This window comes from Chaetura pelagica, unplaced genomic scaffold (genome assembly GCF_000747805.2).
Source record: "Chaetura pelagica isolate M959 unplaced genomic scaffold, ChaPel_1.0 scaffold137, whole genome shotgun sequence".
NCBI lineage: Eukaryota > Metazoa > Chordata > Aves > Apodiformes > Apodidae > Chaetura > Chaetura pelagica.
The window spans coordinates 71,308-95,096 of record NW_009953947.1 but is presented as its reverse complement, the minus strand read 5'-3'; the positions used below and the strand labels follow the sequence as shown (position 1 = coordinate 95,096).

General features: G+C 34.5%; 1 protein-coding gene across 1 annotated transcript in view; it reads right to left on the bottom strand.

Annotated features, from left to right (window-relative positions):
- CACNA2D1 (calcium channel, voltage-dependent, alpha 2/delta subunit 1) overlaps nucleotides 1–23,789 on the bottom strand; it is a 151,733-nt gene that overhangs the window by 61,503 nt on the left and 66,441 nt on the right. Inside the window, exons 6-7 of the mRNA XM_010001804.1 lie at nucleotides 15,449–15,607; nucleotides 10,524–10,628 (exon numbers count right to left, since the gene is read on the bottom strand). Of these exons, the coding sequence (XP_010000106.1) occupies nucleotides 10,524–10,628; nucleotides 15,449–15,607 (264 nt within the window). The remainder of the gene's footprint in view (nucleotides 1–10,523; nucleotides 10,629–15,448; nucleotides 15,608–23,789) is intronic.

The following is a 23,789-nucleotide window of genomic DNA, read 5'->3' as shown; positions in this document are numbered from 1 at the left end:
AGCTGGGAACAGGCAGGAGTGGGGAGACTTTGGAGAGAACTCAAGATTCAAGAGGAATTACTAAAAAAAAAAAAAGGGGGGGGGGAGGGGGTGGGGGGAGTAATCGAGCTTTGTTTTCTCACAAGGAAAAACATATCTGCATGAAATGGGAATACCTTCTAGTGCAGAGGGGGAAACTCCATTATGGTTAACATATTGAAACATTTGAAAATTAACACTCTCACAAAACTGAGGAAAACGCTTTTAGTTACAGTGTTCCACATCTTCTTAGTGCCACCTTGTGGAACTACAGCAACTTATTCCTTACTCACTGAGGGGCTAACACATGATGCCCCTTCCTCCTCTGAGGTAAACTATGAAGGTATAAACACCTTGCTGATACCTACTAATCTATCTCTGCTAAATTGGTTATAATTATATAGATGGACCACTGATAATGTGATTCTTTAATTCTTCACTGAGTTTAGACTTAATCTTTGATGAGCCAGAACTATCAATTTTGTATGGTCACAAGACCTTAATGCAGGGACATTACATAGCGACAAGGAAGCTATGTCCTCTGTACTACACTTCTCCAAAAAGAAAATGAAGTTTTTAATCTCCACATTTTCCATTTTCCACATTTTCAGCTCTGTTTCATTCGCTCTTTACAACATTGGTCTCAGGAATGGTGATAAGAAAGAAAAGCTGTGCTTTCAAAACCACTGTTTTGACTTCACAATGACACCACAAATTGAAGTCTGAGAGTCAGTTTGACTGTAACCCCAGTTGGACCTTGGTCCACTCTCTAGCCTCCAGAGCAACTGTGGCAGCAGAGACCACACGCACACATAGAAGCTAAATTGTTGTGTCTTCCCTCTTCCCCTTTCCTTGCTGCTCCAGGAGCAGACCCAGCACCTTGCCTGGGAGTGCTCAAGCTGGCAGAGGTTGAAAAGCTCTCAGGTTTAACCAAGAGTTAAACAGGACAGTGTTCATGGTTATGTCTTGGCATCAGTGGAGCCTTAATGCATTTAGATGAACATGATGTCTCTGATAGACTGTAATGCAGCTGCTGTATGCTTAGTTCATACTGCTGAACTCAGAGATACATTTTATCTAGAAAATCCCAAAGTAGTCCTCAAATAGCCTTCTGTGATGCAGACTTGAGGCTGTAGCTCTGGCTCAAAGGATATCACCACACTGATTGCTTCTCCTGTCATTTTCACTAAAATTGCTGCTTTCACTGGAGCACCCCATATCATCTCAGATATAAATGTAAATCTCTCAGCTTGGATCAGGTGATTTTTTAGTCACTTATCCTGACTCACATTCTTTAGGTTAAGAAATTACACAACCACCTTTTTTTAATAATTCAGCTGTTGATTGTTTTACTTTGAGTACCTGGGTTCTATTTACTCAGTTGATCTGTTTCCTTCCTTGGTTATATTAATAACACAGCGTCTTTGTTGAAACAAAAAAACAATTACATTCCTCCTTTTCCCTAAGATATTTCTTGACACTCAGCATTTAGCATTCCCTGAAGAAAAAGTAATTTTGTTTCTGAGAGTTCCTTGTAAATTTGGTGGCTCATATCAGGAACCAGACAAAGGAGCTGACAAACTAATTCCCTCTGTATTTGGATTAGAAGCATTCTAGGCATTTCTTTGGTAGTCAAAAGAACATCAGGAAGCAGCTAAGCAGCTGGCAAGACCCAGACTAATTACAGATATTTACTGCTCATTTTGTGACTTTAAGCTGCTCTTTTTTTTTTCTTTTTCTTTTTCTTTTTTTTTCTTTTTTTGTTATAATACCTGAGGATGAAATATGACAAATATCAGCTAAAGGCATATTTGATATTCCATCAAGTAGTTCAAACAGCAATTGTACAGAGTACAATTATACAGAGTACACATGTCGACTGCTTTATTTTGTTGTGTGTTTGTTGTTTTTTTTTTTATGCCAATAGTCTTTTTCTGAAAATACCGTACTAACTGTCCCCTTTGTCTAGCTACTCCCTCCATTTTTTTACTCCCATCACTCTAGTCCTTGTACAGCATGGAAAAACTGACTTAAATGAAACAGTTGCAAATGCCAAACAGTTGTGTTAGAAGAGGGAAAAGGACGGGGGAAAGGGAAGGGCCATCGGAAATTCCCGTTTCCAGCAGAACCCATTTACAGGAAATTTTCCTCTCTGGAGTTATCAGTTACACAAAGTTCATGTCTAATTTTACAATGGTCTGATCTTCACAGGAACATGCAAATTCCAAATGAAAACAATTTAGTGAGCTTTAGAAAGGATAAGCCAGCCAAACATGTGATGGGGCTTTTGCCCTGGGAACAGAAGAGTATCTTTAGATCACCTTAGGAGACAGAGATTTAGGGATGGAAACACTGCAGGCTTGGTTCTCTTTTCTTTTTTAGGGTAAAAAAGTTATTAACTATTGTATAACAACGGAAACTCTGCATTGCCCTAGAGGACTATGCTCAGGGCAACCTGACCTTGGCTCTGCCTGCAGGTAAGATGTTCCATTAGTCACTCAAGCAGCCACTGATGATGCCTGCTTTCAGCAACTGCCAAATGCCCCAGCAGGGCTGAAAGACCAGGTCTTATGTTCAATCATGTAATAGAGAATGTCCTTCACAGGTAGCAATTAATGCAACTACTGTGCATGCTCCTGCATTGGGCTTCTTGCCAAACTGCACCTGAAATCTCAGGACTTTCTAGGAGAAACATTGCATAGATACAGATTTATAGATACAAGCTATCCTATGGATGGCTTCATGACAGTAAAAGTAATCATGACCCAGTTCACTCCTATGCTGAATGATAAACAATTTTATTTATTTTGTAATCAGCAAAAATAAACTAAATATTCAAGAAAAAAAAAAAAATTAGAACTGATCCTACATGTTATCCACAGGTAAAACAACCTCGTGTATAGCCCTGGTGTGTTTAACAGTGTGTAACAGTGCTCTTCATAAATCTGCATGTAAATTTTGCATTCACAATGGCTAACAGAGAAGAGCAGAGACAATGTATTGTAGCTAAATCACAATTTAGGTGACCAGATACACAAAGTTTTTCAGCCTATGATGTGAGACAAATTAATTTTAATCACCACTCACAAAGTCTTTTTATTGAAAAAAAGTCTTCAGCCTTATTTATAAATAAGCTTCCTACAGAGTAATATATTACAGACAAAATCTTGCCTTAGGGGGGTTTGTAATTGTTTTTATTTTCAAATAAAATATCTCTACAAAGTTTGCAACATAAGGCTTTGAAGTTATTGTGGGGTTTTTGTCTAGATGTAGGATCCAGAACACAATATGGTCAGTCTGCATTATACGATTCATCACCTGCAAAGAGGTGGCTTCATAAAATTACTTGTAAACAAACCAAAGTTTTTCCTGTTAAAAAGATCCATTTAAATGAAGTCAGAATCATTAAAAAAATACAATTGCAGCTTGTACTCTGGGCTTTTAGGTCAATATGGATCAACTCTCTTCTTTTGTACATGATTAATGAGATCAGGAAGCACAGAACTCCCATCTAAGCCTCAGCAAACACTGCATATATTATTTTGAATTTGATACAAGACTAAGATGAATATAGTATCAACTAAAATTACTGACTTAAAATAGAAGTTCAATATAGAAACAGAAGAATCAAAACACATAATAGGCTAAGAATTCAAAGACTGCATAGGGGAGTGGATTCTGTTCTGAAAAATAACAGATTATTTTAAAAAATATTGGAGGTTTTTTCTCTATTTTTTTAAAAAGATCTATAAAAATATTTGCAAAACTCTAAAGAGAAAATAATTAAAAGCTCAGACTTCAATGCAATTTTTTCATAGCCACACAAGTAGAAGATTGCAAAGCCAGTTTCTCATTCTTCTATATTAAAACCAATCTATTTTGTATAGCATATTCAATTCTGTATGTTAAATTCTACCCTGTATAGGGCAAAATATTAAAGAATGTGACTGTGATCTCCTGGAGATATCACAGAGCAGGTTTTAGCCTTTTCTAAGTCTAATTGGGATTTTGAATTAAAGTCACTTTCTAAGTAGAGATTGGAATGTTCTTTCTGTGATTCTCACCAGAATACTCATCCCCTTACTTGAAAGACTCAGTGAATATACAAATGTCAAAATTGTGAACATATAACAGGTAATTTAATAGAAAATAATATCTTACTCTTCAGAATAATACTTTTTCTGGTGCCCAGTTTTGCTAATCTATCTGCAGAACACAATTCTTAACTTCTTCATTTTCTCCGCTCTTATATTTTTAAATTAATGGGATTTGTGAGTCTCTCTTACATGGAACTTATAGCAATGTATTTCTTCTCTACCTACAGCTGCACTCATTACAGTCAGTTCTTTGAGATTTACTTATGGCACTTTCTTCAATAAACACCAGAAGCATTAAAAAAAATATTTATAATCTTAATTACACAGGTTTGTGTGGATACAATATTATGGTGGGAAACACAATTCCTGAATATCTAGTAGAGGGTTAGGTGTCCTAGAAAATCTTTTTCTTATTGCCCTAGATTATGCCAAAATTTGTTAATCGATTTCTGAATTTGAAGGAGGAATTAACTGAAAATCTAAAAGAAATATTTTTTTTAGTGAAAGATCAATAACTGTTTTTTATTTAGAGGAAAGGAAGGTATGGCAGCGGTAAAACAAGGATAACACTTCAAACAGATTTCAACAAACTCGAAGAAAAATCTTGAGTATTGTGGGAAGACAATCTAAAGAATAAAGAATTACAACAAAGCTGCCAGTCATGCAGAGGAATACATTAAACATTCAAGAAGAAACTGCCTAACACAATGTATGATTAAAAATACTTAGAAAATCAAACACAGAAAATGAAATTGAAGGATACCTGTAAAAAGCAGCACCATGGGGAAGGGATTCAGAGGAAAGCAAAAAATAAATATGATACAATAATGTAAGCAGTTCCATAAAGGCAAATTGTATTCTCTGGTGTATTTACCTCAGTGCTTCATTTTAAAAAGTCATGAATAATACCTGTCTTGATACCATAGAAGTTTTTCTAACTGTTCAAGAGCATGCTTTAAGAAAAGACAATGTCATTACACACGAGGGGGATGATAATAAAGAACTAAAATAACTTAAAATATAACCTAGGAGAATTTGAAAGAAATTAGGTCCTTTAGTTGGAAAGACAAAAGTTGAAAAGTTGGATGAGGGAGATAAAATAAAAATACTTTCCTAAAATGTAAAAGGAAATTATGAGAACGATGATAATTGTTCTCTGTAATGAATTTAAAATGAAATATAAAATTGTAAGCTCATTTTGCTTAAGGAATTTTAGGGAAAACTTTCTAAACAGGGAGGTGTTGAAACAGGAAAAAAGTAAATACCTAAGGAAGGTGTGGAACTGATTACTTTAAACAAGAGGTTACACAAGCATCATCAGGCATGGCCAAGGTATTAAATTGCTCATTGCAGAAAGCCCCATTCCTCCAATTCTTGAATTACAGAAGAATACAGTAAACGCAAATGGCATTTTGCTGAAATCCCGAATTGGGAGGAATGAACACACAGTTAACACATGGGGAGACTGAGACAGGACCAACCTTCTGGTGTCTAACTTCAACTAGTTACGCTACATGTAGCATTTTGTTTGTATATGCAGTCTGACTCTCTTGCTTTCATCCCCAAACAAACATACTGTGCTTTCTATATTAAGTCATATCCTATCCTTGTTGCCTTGATTAATAATTTTATGCCATCTGCAGCATCAACCTCTTGTGTTACCCTGAGTCAATCACTATTAATGTAGTGGTTCAGAATTCAAGAGCAACAAAAATAGAAGCATGAAATAGTCTCCTCCGTGCCAAATTCAAAGGAAATAAGCTGCCACTTAGGCTTTATGTAACAGATACACATTATTCTAATACAACTGATAAGGTTACTTTTCATCAAAACTATATTAAATCTTTCATTAGCCTTCTGCAGTTCTCAACACCACCACATGGATTTTTATCTTGCATAGTAGATGAACTCATGCTCACAATGAAACACCAGCCTAAAGAGAAAGCGGGTACCAACACACAAATAGTCTGTGGGCACATGCATGAAAAGGCTCTTCTGCATGCAGATCAGCTTCCTAAAATAAACCCTTCTCTGTTCTGCTGCACTTTCTACTGCACCTCTTAAGTCTGCAGCAACCTTGCCCAACAAACTAGTGTCTGTATATGGAGAAGCACAAGGGATGTGTTGGTTGAAAGGAAGTGTATTTGAAGAAGGGAGAAGAAATATAATGGCTATGACTTCTTTATTGAGGTCTTTAAGAAAAACCTTAAAGCTTATATTATATAGTCTAAAGGTAAAGGAGTCAGTGACAGACAGAGTGGGAAAGGCTGTGGCAGAATGCTGTAATCCATCAACACTGCCAGGGCATGGACACATGATAGTGGCATGTCAATTTAGGAGGAGATTACTTAAAGCATAACATTACACATTTTTTAAAACAATATCCTAAAAAATCACTATAATCTGATCTCTAGTGTGAGAAGGGGGCTTCACACACCACCAGATAACTGAGGCTTAAAATGTCAGTTTATAGGAAAAAAGGTGTGCCTAATATTACAGCAAAGAAATTGGGAAAAAAATGTTTTCACATGGATCTACACACTTGGGATGATGTTAAGTAGCTTAGCACTTTGCAACATCACTATTTCTGAAGTATGTCTGGATAATGATTGTCAAGAGAGGAAGACTGCTGATACACCATTTTTAAAACAATTAATTTAGTAACATTACTCTGTATTAGGAACACAGAAGCTGGAACAGCCCTTCATGAATAACGGGAACTAAGAAAGAGGTAAAAATACATGATTTGACTTAAGAATAAGATACTTCTTCAGTGATCACTCTAATAATATGTTTTCCACTTTTACATTGAAGGAAAAAAGAATGGATTGTGGAATTTATGGTACTGACCCAAGTTTCACCTGGAATATTCTAGCTTTTCCAGTTGTGCATGTCACAGTACACACAACACATTGAAATTAATAACTGGAAGATTAAACATTCTTAAAATAGAAGGGATTAGAGAAGGAGCCAGGGAGCCAGTTTATCCAGGTAGTTGGAGATTTCTTCTGCATGGGATTTCCTGTACCATCACTTCAAGAAAATTCTCAGCACAGGGGGACTATCAAGAGGAAAGAGGTCTACGTTAACATGTTTGCCTAAAGATAAAAAAAAGCTAATGTAGAGAAGGCCAAAGAACAATTTAAAATTGAGAAAGCTTAAAATCTGGCTTACATTTTATCTATCAAACATGCTATTGAGATACAAGCAAGGATTTCAATTGCTTGAACCCTTAATTTCTTTGCTTTATGTTGTACACTGTGTCACAGATCTGTCACACATTCAGAATTACAATTTAACTGACATCAAGAAGATAATAATTTTAGAACTGAAGCAATTTTACATTAGGAAGCTGAAAACAAGAATTAACAGAACAAATGGTCTTTTCTTTGGGTAAGAAAAAAACCAGTTTACAACAGAGCCTACCTAAGAGGGGAAGTGTTTTACTTTTATATAAGACAATAAAGATTCTTGCTTTATATACTCTATGTAAAACACAAAGACAAATGTTCAAAAAAATGCAGAGCAGGCAAGAGAAGTTATCAGCTGATTCGTATTTATTTCATTAAGTGCTACTACATTAAAACATGGAAAGCATTTTAGCACCTTACTCATATTGGAAAGTCTCTCTATAAATGAGAATTATAAAATCAGCCTTACATTCAATGAGCTATTTGTGAAATGAAATATAAATTAACTGCAATAAAGACAACAGAATCTAGAGCCACACATCTATTTAAGTATCTCATTGTTTAATATATGAAAGCAGCCTACTGTGCAATCCAAGAAGGTAACACTATGTTTGTGACTATAACTTTACAAAATTAAAAGTGTATATGTATTTCTCTTGTTAGAATGTGTCTGTCAATTATGCTGGTACATTCTACTGGATCACACAGAGAAGGAGCAATGAGAAAGCACACATATCATCCTGCAATCAAGTGCAGTTTTACTAAAGAGAGCATGACCACAAACCTATTTTGTATTAAGTTTTATTTTTAAAAACATTAGACTGTTATGAAAGATTGTCAGGGGAGTTTCATCATTATTCCTGAAAATGAATTTACTGGTTCAATCTCACCATAAGTTCTTCACTTGTAAATTTTCAAAAAATTCCCTACAGGGATTGGTACTGATTGAAAACTATAAGGAAAAGCAAATGGTTCTTCAAATTATACCCACAAAAACTTTCTTAGTATTTCTTGTATCTCCAATGTCACCTTGGAGAAAGCCATTAAGGGATGGCATCTAGCACTTCATTTAATTATATAAGAAAGCATACTTAAATAATCAGAAATCCATACAATGACCAGTAGAACCATTATACATTAACATCTGTCATATGAAGAAAGGCTAAGACACCTGGGGCTGTTTAGTCTTGAGAAGAGAAGACTAAAGAGGGGACCTTATGAACGTCTACAAATAACTGAAGTGTGGATGTCAAGAATGGGCCAGTCTCTTTTCAGTGGTGCCTTATACCACCCTGAGGGTGAAACGGTACCAAGTTGCAACACAGGAAGTTCCACCTCAACAGGAGGTAAAACTTCTTTACTGTGAGGGTGATGGAATACTGAAACAGGCTGACCAGAGAGGTTGTGGAGTCTCCTTCACTGGAGACTTCCAAGACCTGTCTGGATGTGTTCCTGTGTGATCTTCCCTAGGTGTTCCTGCTGCAGCAGGTGGGTTAGACTCAATGATCTTCAGAGGTCCCTTCCAACCCCTATGATTCTATGACTCTTTGATTCTATACATTTGTTGTATACAGTAACACCTCTAAACTTTCATTTACTAGAGAGAATAAGACAGTTGGAGTGCATAATACATTAAAGGAAGCAATAAAATAATTATGTTTTAATTAATAAATCCTACGTTTAGTTTATTATACTTCACAGAATGAGTGATTATCAGGAATGGAGGTTAGAGAGACCACACATCTGAGCTCTGCAAATCTGTTTCATTGTTTGGACTGGATACTTTACTATACTTTCCTCCTAACATGGCAAATTAAATAGAAAATAATAAGAAATGAATCATACATCTCCCCCCTTATGCACATATTTCTTTTAGCTGATAAGCTTTTTTTGTAACAATAAAAGCTACCAAGTCCAAATTTGAAGAAGAATCTCTGCATATCTTTTCAGAATACAGCCATATGTGTCACACAATGAGTTGCTATGATTTCAGATTTTCCTTCTAATTATCGGTTTAGAAAGTACTTTCAGCTCAGACACAAAGAATAACTAAATCCCAGCATATCATTCTATGCAAAACACTATTATAAAGCAGAAAAAAAAATGATTATTCAAGGTCAGTGAGTGAATCACTGGTTGAGATGGAAATTGTATCTTGCATTTCTAGTTCTTCTTTTGAAAGGATTAATACAAATATCCAAGGACTTCGAACCAAATACTTCCACTGCTGTTATACACAAGTATCCATGACAGCTGTTAAAATGTCTTGGTGAATTGTGTTCTAACTTTACAAACAGAAACCCAAATATAACCCCTTCAAAACCAGGAATAGGCATATCCCTAAATACTAGCAAAAGTAAGTTATTAGTTGCAGTTTGAAGCCAGCCTATATAGCTTTTATTTAGAGAGTGATTAATCTTCCAAATATAATGATTTACACTGAAATGCAGTAGGAGACTATTTAGAAAGCTGTTGGTTTTTTTTAAGCACACACACACATATATTCATGCTTTTGTACATCTGTAAGTATGCAAAAGCCAGACCAGAAGTCTGATTAAATTAAAAAAAAAAAACCAACAAAAAAAAAACAACAACCAAAACTGCCACAACTAATAATCCAATCCAATCTGAACAATTCAATTTATTTAGTGATTCTCATGTCAAGCCCATAATTCTGGCTGAACCACAGATCAAATTTCAGCAATAGAAAGCCATCCCACTCTTAGCTAAGATATCCAAAGGCATAATGAGCCTCACTAGGAAAAAACATGTGGGTTTGTTCCAGCCCAAATCTATTCAGATTCAGATTTGAACCTTGAGATTTGTTTGCCTTTGCCTGATGAACATGAAGCCAGAAAATATTCAGTGAGGAGTTATACATGCATCTCATATCATTTAGCTACCTGTGTTTCTGCTTGATAATGCTAGAATTACAGTAATACAAGGAAAATGTTAATAAAAAGTTTAATTCTATATCTCTTATGCTATACTTCTGTACTTTTGACACCAATGCCTCACAAGGTACAAAATATTAAATATACTTTCTGTTCTTTTCAAAGAAATGTTAGATTGAGAAAGCTTTAAGTGCTTCAAGTTTCCATACTAATACTTTTTTATGCATACTTTATACACATACAACAAATACTTTCACTTCCATATTTAAATGTTCCTCTTTGTGTTGTATTTTATGCAGCAAAATCTTTCATGTATCACTTACTTTTTTGTCTTCATTATATTTATGGAAAATTTCTTGTGCTCTCTCTTCACCACCATCCGTAAACAACATAATAATCTTATTGCAGTTAGCTCTAGAGACACTGTGCTGTAGAAGATACAAAGAGAAGTAAAATATTATTATGATTTATTATTTCAGGCTATAATCAATAACAATTTTATATTTGCTGGCTTTCATATCACCATGCTTATTACTCTAACACCATAGTGGCAAAACTTCTGAAGATTTTAGGATTTCATTCAACACCTCTTTCTGAGTGAAAAATAAAATAAAACTAAATAAAATACAACTCAAACAAAATATTTTTTTCTGTTCTGTGAGAGTTAAATATGACTCATTTCAGATCTGGCCCAACACAGAGGAATGGTGACCTCTTTAGCTCATACCCATCTCATCAACCCAACAGTTGGTTTCCATGAGACTTGTACAGTGATGGCCTCTAAACAATTTTACTCTTTTTTTTTTTTTTCCTTATTTTTTTTTTCTTATCCTTACTGTCCTTGTGGAAATTTGGAAACACAGACACTCCAATGAATATTCTTTCCATATTTTTTTTTTTCTGCTGGACTCCTACTCACAGAATCTATCAAGTTCAATGGCCACTTCAATGAAAACTCTGGTAACTTAGGCAGAAAACTCCACTATATAAATTTAGAAATACTTTTTCACTTGCTATTTTTGTGAAATGTCCTTAAAATAAGCTTAATAGCTGATTACTTTCCTTTTTTTTTTCCTTTTAATTATTATTTTTAATAGACCGAATGTTCATTTCAACATTGCAATGAACCTTTATATGATGTACTGCAGCAAAGATCTCCTTCTCTCCATCACCTAATCTAATTCTATTGCAACTGAAAGGTAAAGAACTGAACATGTTCCACTATGTCTGGAGAGCAAACCTGGAATAAAGAGAATTGAGAAGAAGCTCCTCAGACTCCTAATTCAGGTCAAATTAACTAGTAAAGTCACTGAGAAAAACACAGTCTGCTTTTCAAAGGAATAAAAATGTTTCACAGTCAGAACAAAGGAGAATTTAATAGGAATTTTGGCTCATTACAGAAGGAGATAAAGGTTTCTACTTGGGCATTTGGCTTCTTTCCTTATTGTCTAAAAGTTAAGAATCTAGTCTAGGCCAATTGCTCATGTATTTTACAGCCACCATTCCTTCTCCTCTGTGTTGCATACAAATGGTCCTGGTTGGACACATCTTGATACTTTTGAGTAGTTGGATGCGACAGAGAAAAACCCTTAGGCAGCTGGTAAAATGCATTCAACTTTCCTTTCCACAAGACTGAATTTTGATGTAAGAATTTATTATACAGAAAGGAAAAGAAATAGGAGGCTCATCCTTTAGAAACTACCTAGTTTTCCCTTGTTTTAGTCTTTGTGACTAGATAGTGACTTCTTCTGCAACAAAGAGACACAGACATCAGAGCCTCAAATATCAGCCAATAATCCTCAGTATTTCAGATCCACGGTGCTACAATTGTTCAAGAGAACTAAAATACAAAAACTTTATTTGTAATCACTATATTAACAAATGAGTAATTATTTTTCTGAGATTATTTGAATTGTTAGTTCAATGTTCAGTGAACTATGCATTTAGCAATTTTTTAAAAAAACAAATACCAAGATTTTCTTACATGTAATAATACATAAAAAAACACTTGAAATCGATACATTCTCTCCAATCTCATCAGCACCCTGTGTTTCACTTGGAATTAAATTATTTATGACCATTTTTGCTTGTGAAATATAACCTACACCATACTGCTTTGGGCTGCAATTTTCTGGATATTAAAAAAGTAATAAAAGTAGAGTTTGAGACTTCATAAATAAACGCACCTACATTTACACTGACTTAATATATTGGCCAAAAATAAAATCAGATGAAAACTGAAGAGATTACCAGAAAGGGGACTAAGATCTGCTCATAGGATTAAACTTTCCTATTGGTTTTGAAATGAGCACTGTTATAGGCAATATGAAGTTAAGCAGGCTTTTTTTAAAAGTTATTAAATCAGGGCTTTTTTAGGGCTTACATAGTATATGCTTATACAGTATCTGAAAAACAGTGTTTTCTCTTTATATCCTAGTACTTACAGAAAGGTATTTATTTATATTACACTGTTTAGACACTAAAGTCATGTGGTGGAAAAAAACCCCATGATTTTAGCCTCCAAACAATATTGGAAATCTGAAGACAGATAAGCTCAAATCATATTGTATTTTCCCACCATAAAAACTTTGCATCTTGGTGAACAAACTTAGCACCTCAGTCTCTTGAAATGGATAATGAGGAAGGCAGAATTGGCTTCAAGACACTTTTTGTGTTTTACCTCCCATTTGCACAAAGCTGGAGAGATACTGACTCAGGGTTAGTAAATGTGTGATTTTGCAAAGCTGATGCAGTCATTTCATCATTTTCTGAACCGTTTATCTCAGCAGTCCAATGGATATCTCTGCCCTCTCATCATAGACCATGGGTGAAGAGGAATGTGTTGCCTGTACAGCAGCTTTCCCAGGACAAAAACTGAATCTAGGTATGTATTTTTAGCTCTGGTACCAGATAAAGGCTTTTCTTTCAGACACTTTTTACACTGCACTAAAATTACTTTTGTTTTATTCAAGTTTTACTTTTTAAGTGGCAGATTAGGTTTATACCTAACAACACGACATGTTAGGAATGCATTTTCCATTGAGTTTCATGCCACTGAGGGAGGGAAAGATAAACCAACCCAAAAATCAAATACTAAAATCTAGAAGAGATTATTTAATTTTTATTTTTATTTTTTTTTATTATTATTATTTTTTTACAAGTTGTAGGTAATACAGAAAAGGGGTGGGGGGTGGGGAGGTGTGGAGGGAGAAGCTCCTAGCTTGCTGGACCGGAAGTATTATTGTTTTCAAATAAGTAGTCAGTTCCTACAAAAATAAATGTGAAAATACTGCATTAATATTATGGAATCTAGACTACTGATAATCATTTGACTTACTATGCTGAAAAAACATCAAAGTGTCTATTTCCATCTAGCAACACATCAGACAGCAAGTTTTTCATGGTACAAGTGAAATATTAATTTATATTCAGGAAAATTGTTTGAAATAACTTTAATCCAGAAACAGTGCACACAATTTTTTTATGAAAATTTGAGTTGCTAAACTAATACTCCACAGACTTTAAAGCAAGTGGGCTGTTTGAATTTATAATTATACAACTGGAAACTATCCCCAAGTATTTACTTTTTTTTTTTTTTTTTTTTTTCTTTAAGCCTGTATTATATCATCCTATTATATTGTCACCAGAGTTTAGGGCTGACTCCATCACTAGCCCTTTACTCTTCCTGCCAGATGGATTTGCAAAAATCTGCAGAGGATGAATGTATTTCTGTAACCTGGTGTAATCTCTTCCCTTGACATACACATCTACATGTCTAGCCAAAATTTATAGGCTTGCAATGATTATGTGAGGCTAATCACACTTATGTGTCCAGTTATGACAGAAACATTTGTACTATGAGACTGATCTCCAATTATTTTTTTTAGCAATTTTTTTTAGTTCTACAAACAAGCTGACTTTGAGGATGCCCCTGTGTTCAGGTCTTCTAAATACTGCCTGTCTACAATGTACAAACCTGGTGCTGCATCACATGTAGTACATAATGTTAACCAGATACAAACACTGTGAGGAACAAGTTGTGTTTGTTAAAATGTGTCTTCCTTGTTCCCTCTGTATGAAACAGACGAAGAAAAAGGGGAAATGCCTTTCAGCCTGGTCTGAAAAAGTCCGACAGCTTTTAAAATCGTTTTTGCAGTTTTAAATAACCATCAGCAGAGGGCACCCAGTCATTTCCCCACCAAACCCCTCAGTTCATCTACATAGAGAGCTGTTGAGACAATATTCTTGAAAAAAATTGTCTCTTCTTTTCCTCCATCAAAATTTGAAAAGGTCAGAAAATTCTGAACGAGCTCTAGCTCTAAGCTGCCTATACAAAGGCAGGAAAATGCCCTGAAGTCGAGACTCCGACAGATTAGGGGAAAAGAAAAAAAAAAAAAAAAGATTATCTGTACACTGAGAGACATCACTGATATATTAACAAGCAATAATAAAAAAAAATATATTTCATATTAGTTAAACTATTCTCTTAAATTTTACAAATTGGTTTATCTTTATTTCCACTGTGAAGATCCAACATGCAGTCTTTCTGAAGGTGAAATATAGAAATATTTTTTATAAAACAAACACACAAACTATTAAAAAAAACCACTAATAAGCCCCAACATCTGTGGTAAATGGGAAACGGTACTACTCAGAAAGCTAGTGCCTGGGTGGAAATTAGAAAGTGCAATGCAATTAAAACATGGAAACAATGTATTTAATTTTTTACAAAGTTATTCTTTTTACACGTGCAAAGAGAATTAGAATACTCTCAGGTGCCTAATATTCCTCTATTAACTAAGGCATTTGCTCCCCTCTGTCGTGCTAAACCCATGGTTGACTACATATGACTTGTAATAAATATAAAATTGTACTAAACATTCCTAAGAGATACCATGGTAAAATTGAAATAATGACACTGTACCATGAGGCATTTTAAAATCACGGGCAAATTAACCACTTCCCCAGCTATGTGACAACTGAGGATCACATGTTCAATGAAAAACTAGATCAATGTATGAAGTAAAAACAGTACGGCATGTTGAAAACCAAACTAATTCCAAAATTTTAGCCAACTGTTGGGGGATTTGCAAAGAAAAAAACAACATATTGTTGGAATAAATTTAGTTGCTAAATAGAGGTTTGCATTTCTACAACTTCATTACCCAGGGGAGAAGAATGCAGTGGCCAACTCAACACTGGTCTCCTTCTTCATTTTAAAGCTGAGAGAGATGACTTTCATACTTACATTCAGCAACTGTTCAAAAGCATAGCTAAAGCCTTTTTTGTAGTCTGTAATTCCTTTAGCAGAGATTTTATACACAGCTTCTTTCAGCTTCTTCTTGTTTCTCACATTAGCTTGGACAAGATGATTAAAGCAACTGACATTCTGAGCATTATTGTTAAACTGTAAAATAAACAGAAATAGTATTAAAGACAATTAATTCTCTTTTCTAGGTACTGTAGTACTACAGGCTAACGTTTTCTTGATCCATGAGATAAAGCACGTCACATTTGGATTTTCAATTCCACTACATGAAGACTCCATCAGTGTCTGGAGATTTCAAAATTGGGCAACAAATAAGCTTTAAAAATTGTATTTGCTGCTTTATTCTTTGTTGCAATCCAAAAAACTCTACTATAGAGGAAAAATTCCCACAAATGTTGTTTTAAGATCATGTCACGAAGTCAGACTGAGAAATGCTAAGTTAGGGAAATAAAAAACACATGTAAATACTTATCTGGCTTTTTTTTAATAATTGAAAAATATTGGTTGCATTATCAGCTGAGGTCCAGATTGCACACACTCGTCAACTAAACTTACAGATCATAACCAATAAGCACGTATACCTTATAGAAAACAAAATACACTCTTGGGACAAAGGAAGTACATGAGAGTATAGCTGAAAATAGGGCAATATTGTTAATAATTATACAAATTTTAGTATTGAGAACAGACATATTTGTGCTCTCTCACCAACATATCCGTTAAGATTACTCGCTGAAACATTAATTTATATGAGATTCAGATATTATTTTAAAACTTACATAGACAATTTATGTGCAAAATGTCTGCACAAGTAGAAACAAGTTTATGATCTCTTTAAAATTTGTCTTTGTATAAATATGCATAGATACATGTGTAAGTACAAGTATATATATCCCAGTACAGAGAGATGCAGAAATATGTCTCACATTTTAGCTGTTTCTGCATCTCTCTAGAGTCAAAGATGAGAGACCTCTTAAAAACTGGTGCATCTTGCATGATTCTAACTGAAGACTTGAATGAAAGTGCATATTACTGTGCAAAATTCGTGTTTAACTCTATTTGACTGAATGTCTCCCTTCAATTATACACATTGATTTTTATTTAAGATACTGTTGTCTAGTATGACTAAAACTGTTGTTTTGGCCAATTTTTAAACTGTTTTATCTATCCAGATTTCTTGTGTGACCTTTTTTTCTCACTGGCAAATAAGATGTCCAAAAATCTCTATAAAACTCCATCTCAGTAAAGACACTGAAAATCCAGACCTCTGAGCTTACATTTCAACTGAAAAGAGGTTAATTATTATGTGTCTTCCTGATTTAGGATCTTCAGTGAAAATAAACAAAAATGTAATTTTATGCTGTCAACCTGTTGCAAAGCCTTAAAATTACTTGAAAATTCGGCTCAGGTCTCAATACTGCTAATTATTGCACTAATGCTGTATAGAAGACAAGGTGAATAGGGGATCAGATTTCAGTAACTGTTCAGACAACTTACGTATCTAAAATAAACCACTAAGTACCATGCACAAAGTACAAAGACAGAACTGCTATCAGCAGCAAACTACAACTTGCACTGTAATTGTAGGATACTTACAATGAATGGAACTTAAAAGATGAAGAGATTGATAGTATCATAGTAATAATGCATAATAATTCAAGTTAATAGGACGTTTAGGAGGTACGCAGACTTTTCCATGTCCTGGAATTAGATACATATAGATGCATCCCAATGCATGCCCTTAGGACTAACCAAAATATAAACTACCAGCAATTTTTATCAAACATCCACTTTAATCAGAGACTTCTGTTATCAAATTAGTAGGAGCAAATGAGTAACAGCAAATACAGTACAGCTTATGAGAGAGATGACTGACAGAGAAAGGCATCATCCTCAGCAGAAGGCTTAGCCTAATTTGTTCCAGATCCTTCTTGAAAATGGGCAAAGATATGCAACTGGGGAGGTTTGGGCTTTAAGTGAGCAAATCCAGGCACTATAATGACAGCATTTGCTATGCTGAATTCTTACTTTCACTTCCACATGTAATTTCTTATTCACACAAAAAAGATACGTCAAACCCATGACCTAGAGAGCTTAAAACATGAATTTGTCTATGCCATCCTCTCCTATCACGTTGCCCTGCAAGCCACTTGTGCAGATATATAGCACCTAAACAAGACCACTATTTTAATTTTGAGAATCAAGTAGTTCACCACTAATTGAATATTTTGAAGTCTTAATATTGTATTTATTTTTCTAGGGAGCTTATTTTTACTCATTTCTTATGAATTAATATTGTCTTTTGGTCAGATACTGATGTTTTATTAGTTGCTGTTTTCCTGAGGGCTGTATTAGCTAAAAAATTGTATTGATTCTTGCTAGACAGAATATACTCTCTTATATGAGAATACTCATATAAGAATCTTCATATATATTTCTAATTATTAAGGACAGTCAATATTCTGTCCCAGCTTTACAGCTCTCATCCCTAGGTGATTAAAATCTGTGGGAGCAAGTTATTCTCAAATGACTTTATGCAAAGTTTTCAGTCTCCCTTTCTATCAATCTGCAGTTCCCAATGTGTCACAAGGAGACAACTGTTTCCAAAACATACATGGGCATGAACAAGTGCTTTAACATTTATAAAAGCAACAACAGTATATTGGACCAAGTGTTATACAGAAGAGTCAGTTGAATATAATAATAAAACAAAGGTTTCTAAATCTGTTTGTGTAATATTCTATTTATTTTCATAATACCACAACTATATATATAGTATCATGTGTCTAAATTATTTACAGTAACAAAAGTATGAAAACAGGATGAGATAATGAACATTAAAAACATAAACCAGTTCTCCATGTATCACAATGCAAACTTCACTGCTGAAATAAACAAACACGTGGAATTGGGTTACAGATAACCAAATTTTCAGCTTGAATATTCCTTAAATTATGCCATATTTCCCAGAAAAGAGTATTTTGGTAGGACCAACCCTCCCCTGTGATTAAAATGTAAGACTTCCAGCTGAACCCTAATATTTCCACTCTTATTTTAAAGCCATCATCTTCCATAAAAGTTACTTCCCCGGACTCAAAGAAATTTTTGGTCATTTGGTACACTTATCTGAAATATAATAGTAATAGTGGCATTATAATTTTTAGCGCATTAAGATACCAAATGCCAAAATATCTGCAATATGCTTTTAATGATTACTGGTCACACTACCTGTCTCCTGTGCACCATAAAAATGCTTATTTAAGTTGGATGATTACTTGAAAACCAGTTACCAATATATTCAATCACTTAGTATTTAACTGGAAGAAAGAATATTCAAGATTTCAAAAACCAGCTTCCACTTCAGAAAGTCCATGTTCTTACAAAATCAAATCCTATCAAAAGTGGAAAATTACAATCCATACCTCATTGAATAAAATACTCTCAATGTATCCAGACAAAATATGACAGTTGAGTATTTATCAGACTGGCATTTCCCCCTAATAACTGCAGTAAGGGTAAACATATGTCACAAGAATGCTATTGTGGTAAAAAGAAAAAAGAAGGAATTTGTGTACAATGCCATAGGCTCAGTGAGTCACTTATAAAACAATAGATGACATTTGGAGGCAAACTATTTCATTGTTAACATTTAAACCACTCTATACAGTATGTCACCACTGGTGACAGCTTCTACTTTGTCAACTATATAAACTTATTCCTTATCTAAGCTAAAATAAGAGTGGCTAGCAGGAAAACACTTGGATATCATCTGCTTTTGATTTTAAAGTATCATGAAATATTAATATATTTTTTGTAATTGTATAGCAAGGTATAGGATATGGATATATTTTTCACTAGATTATTTCTCACTACCCAATTTATTTATATCTTTATATATTTCTGCATTCCCTGCTTTTGGAGCCTCCCAGAGCAATCCTTAGGTCTGAGGAAATTAAGACCTCTTAGTCAGAAGCTTGGGCGGGAATAACCAAGCCTGTTATTGGGGCATTAAGTGTGTTAGAGAACAACATCTAGTTGACCCCAAATCACCAGCATAATATTTGGCAATATATATGGGGCAACTCCATAACTTGAAAGACAAATTAATCAATTCAACCTAACATGAAACTCTGAACAAAGGAGTTTGAGTTTAATCTGCTTGAGCCTTGTCATTCTGGAGACAGTTAGAAACAGAAATACTGATCTGAAAGTCTTATAAGGATTTTGTCTTTATTCTCCTATTCAGAGGAAGATCAACTTGCTAAACCACTGTAAAACTATAGAGAAATGCAGTGAAATATCCAAGTGCTGGAGACTTTTCCTCTCTCCTGAGCAGTTCCACTGAGCGGTTGTAATTCTGAAATCCTCTACTGCTTCTAGAATACTTAGCTCTGCATTGCTAAAAGCCTCCTATTTTCCAGAATTTCAACCTAGAAATCCATCTTTAAGCTAATTAAAACTGCTACCCCAACATCATGATATTAAAGGATTCAAGCGATATGAAACAGAAATGTCGACTTATTTCCTGTACCTGTTCCCACTCTAAGCACTCTTGTGGATATTATGGCAGATCCTAAATGAACAAGAGGCCCTACGGACAGGTGTCTTCAGTAAGAGGACAGTGTAAGACAAAATAAGGCATAAAGAAATCCTCATGAAAAAAAGGCTGTAAAATGAAGAAAGGAAGGATCAATAATCAGAAGTGGGACATACAGGGACTGGAAAGCACTTGAGACATATAAGTAGAAAGATCAAAGCTGCCAACAAGTATGGGGGGAAAAAAACAAAGGAAAAAACAAACAAAAAACCAAAACGAAACCAAAACAAAAACACCACACAAACAAAACAGATGAGAAGAAAAGCATGTATTTATTATTTTTTTTTTCCCCTAAAACTGCATTTGTTTCCATATATTATCTGCTGAACAGATTCAAAATCTCTTGGCTATTGGAAATTTTTTTATCAATCTGCCTTTTGCAGATACCAGCGGATGGCTCCACAGTTGACAAGCTTTAGCAAGTAACACATACCGTAAATCCCAGGGACTTTAGCATCACAGACATTTTCTGACATTACTGAGTGTCTTAGACTCCTTGTGAAATAGCTCAGAACTGTTCTCATTTTATTGGTGAGAAAAGCAAAACAACAGGGAAGAAAACAAATCTGAAGCAAAGATGTGGCCAGAAGTTTTAATCTCAGTTCCCCACTACTAGAGCACCAGAACATGAATTTTCCCTTCCCTTTGGGCAATGAACTCCAAGCACTGAAATTTACAATTTAACTTGGTATTGGTTATTTTGCAATATGCAATTTAAACCACAAGTTCAAATAGGGGAGAAATTCTTAAGAACATAAATTCTCATAAATAGCTTATCACTTAAACTTCTTCAAAATGCACATTATAGCCAATGTGATACATTCTGAAGAGTACAGCACTGTGAGAAAACAAAACAAAACAAAACACAGCACAACACATCAGATAAACTGATGAATGTTTCAAATTCATTTCTGTATATTCATCTATCCCTCTTCAGATAACTGCATAAGTCTACATCTCCTGAGAGATATAAGGGGTAGAATTCCAAAATCCAATGTGAATCATTCTTTCGGCAAGTGTGGGAGGTTATTTAAAAGCAAACAATTTCAATTGATTCTGCTTCCAGAAAACCAGTGCTAGCTTTGAGATTCAATCTGAAACACACAAAATCTTTTTTAAATCATCTCATTACTGGGAAATGGCACAGAATGAACAAATCAAAACCAATAAATTAAAGAAACTTTTAAATACTTTTTCAGGTTTTGATCACTAGGTGGCACTAAAACAAAGAAAGTTGAACTGTTCTTAGAAATACTAACTTGAAATGGGAAATTTTACCCTTCTGGTGGTGGTCATTTGAGCATAAATTTGATGGCATGTATTTCTCATTTCAACTAAAGCAATTAAATACTCTGGTGTCCCAAATGAGTGAAGAAGCATGAATATTAAAATTCAAACATCAACCTTAAAGAAAAAAATCTACATTAAACACAAGATATTCTAGCTCTAGGAGAATGAAAACCTGTTTTTTCATACAAAAGATCCACATTACCAAAGCAAGCATCTTTATTTCCAACAGTTTTACAAACCATGTTTACAATACTCATCATGGAAAAGCTGTCAAAGTTAACTTTTCTCAGCCAAACTCCTATCTAAATGTCTTTTTGCATCACCAATGTGTGTAAAAGTGGTAACTCTGTTATTGAACATTGTTTAATTCCAAATCTAAGTAAATACTCAGATTTTTGCAGCCATCCTTACCTGTCTTCCTTTTTTTTCACTCATCCCAAGTTCACTAACATTTACTCATTCAGCATGGCATGTTTAATAAGAATCACCTGAAATGACACTCCTAAGCAAAAAAAACAACAAACAAACAAAACGAAAACCTTCTGAAACTGCCTCTCCAAAATTTCTGTCATTAAATGAGACCCTGCCTTAAATGTATGTAAATAGTGTATTTTAAAACTTTCAGAAATACTTATTTTTAATAAAAAAATCATACAGACTTGAACAAAGGAGTAATTCCTATAGCTTGCTATAGAGACAACACTTACATAGTTAAAATCCCAAGATCATGATAGTTGAATGAATCAGAAACATCACTCTGGGAATACTGAGAATTGAGAAAAGCACAGTCAGCTTGCTGAAGACCTAATCAGATCGTACCATTGCTGACTTTCAATCTGCTGAGGTTTGTTGGTATGCTACTCCTACCTCATGGCTAAATCAGCTTGGTGACCCAGTTGTATCTATACATATTAAATGAGCAATAGCGAAATAGATCTGATTTCATCAGGCTTTCTACTTGTAGCAAATCCAGCTTTGCTGATTTATTTTCCTTTTTTTTTTCTTTTTTTTTTTTATTTCTTTTTTCCTTTTTTCTCTGCTGCTTTAGGCTCGGTAATAGGATTTTAGGGTTAATCCCAAGAATAACTGAATCTTGAATAAGGCCAGTAACAATCTTCATTTCAGCAGTGAGAAGATATAACAAATATTTATCAGAACCCATTCAGAGAATAGCAAGAAAGCAGTTTGCAAAGTTTTATTCCCATGTAGATTTTAGTACAGAAAATTTGAGGCAGTTCAAGCAATAAAGTTTTTTAATTTGTAATGCCAAAAAATAATACATGGTGTAGAGTTCATAATTCCTGTTTTGCTATAGATTAATTGTTTTCTCCTACCCTATAACTTGCATGAAGACAATCTTCAGGTATACAGTACAATCTTAGATATACATTGTAGAGAAAATGTTTAAAATCTTATTCTACTACTCAGGTTCATAAGATGAAAAAATGCTTAATGCTAAATTTCTGAAAGGACTGTTGATGGGTCACAGGTAGCAGTGTTTAACATAAATATAACTGTTAAATTAAGAAACAGCTGCTGAAAAAATATTGTAGCACAATATGAGAAAAATATTTGGGAAAGGACCAAACACTGGGCTAAAATCTGCTCTCAGTTAGCTTTGTTAACCTTTCTAAGCAATATGATTATCTGCACATAAATCAATGCAAAGCTCCCACTGAGTACAAAAGGATTAATGTTCAGATCATCAAGTACGAGGCTGTGTCGCAAATCTCAGAGTTACAACAGAAAACATCAGTGTAGGCTGCAAGATGAATTAGTTTAGCAAGATGAACTCATTTATGGTCATTTCATGATGCTGTGGCTAACTTGGCATGTATTATTTACTTAATTTACTTGGCATGTATTATTGTGTTCCTGACTTCTACTCAAATTTTCAGTACTGTAAACTTCAGCATCTCCCCAGAAGCTTGGCTGTTTTTTACTGCTGCACTGCTGCACTGCTGCACTGCTGCAGGACTGCAGCCTGCACTATGTGGCACTGCGACCAGTTACAGTCTAGGAGAGACTTGTAACAAGACGAGACTTTCTAGAAAACAACTTTATAGACTTTTTTATTACCACTTAACTTGGGAAATCTTCAATCAGCAGAAATCAAGTTGGTTAGAACATGGCTTACTTACCCTTGGTATCACAGAATCATAGATTACCTCTAGTTGGAAGGGATACATAAGGATCATGAAGCTGTTTCCCTGCTCCTTGCAGAACTACTCAGCAGAATCATAAAAGCCAGACCAGCCCAGCCTCATCACCACTGGTAAAGGAATGAGTTCATTGTTCCAGAGACTATTCACCCACCATAAATTTGTAATAATACTGTCACAACATGCATAATAATTATTTTCGGGTTGGAAAGCTGAGTCAGAAATGCATTTTTGATCCAGCATCTGACATGCCATAAAAAATCACAGGTTT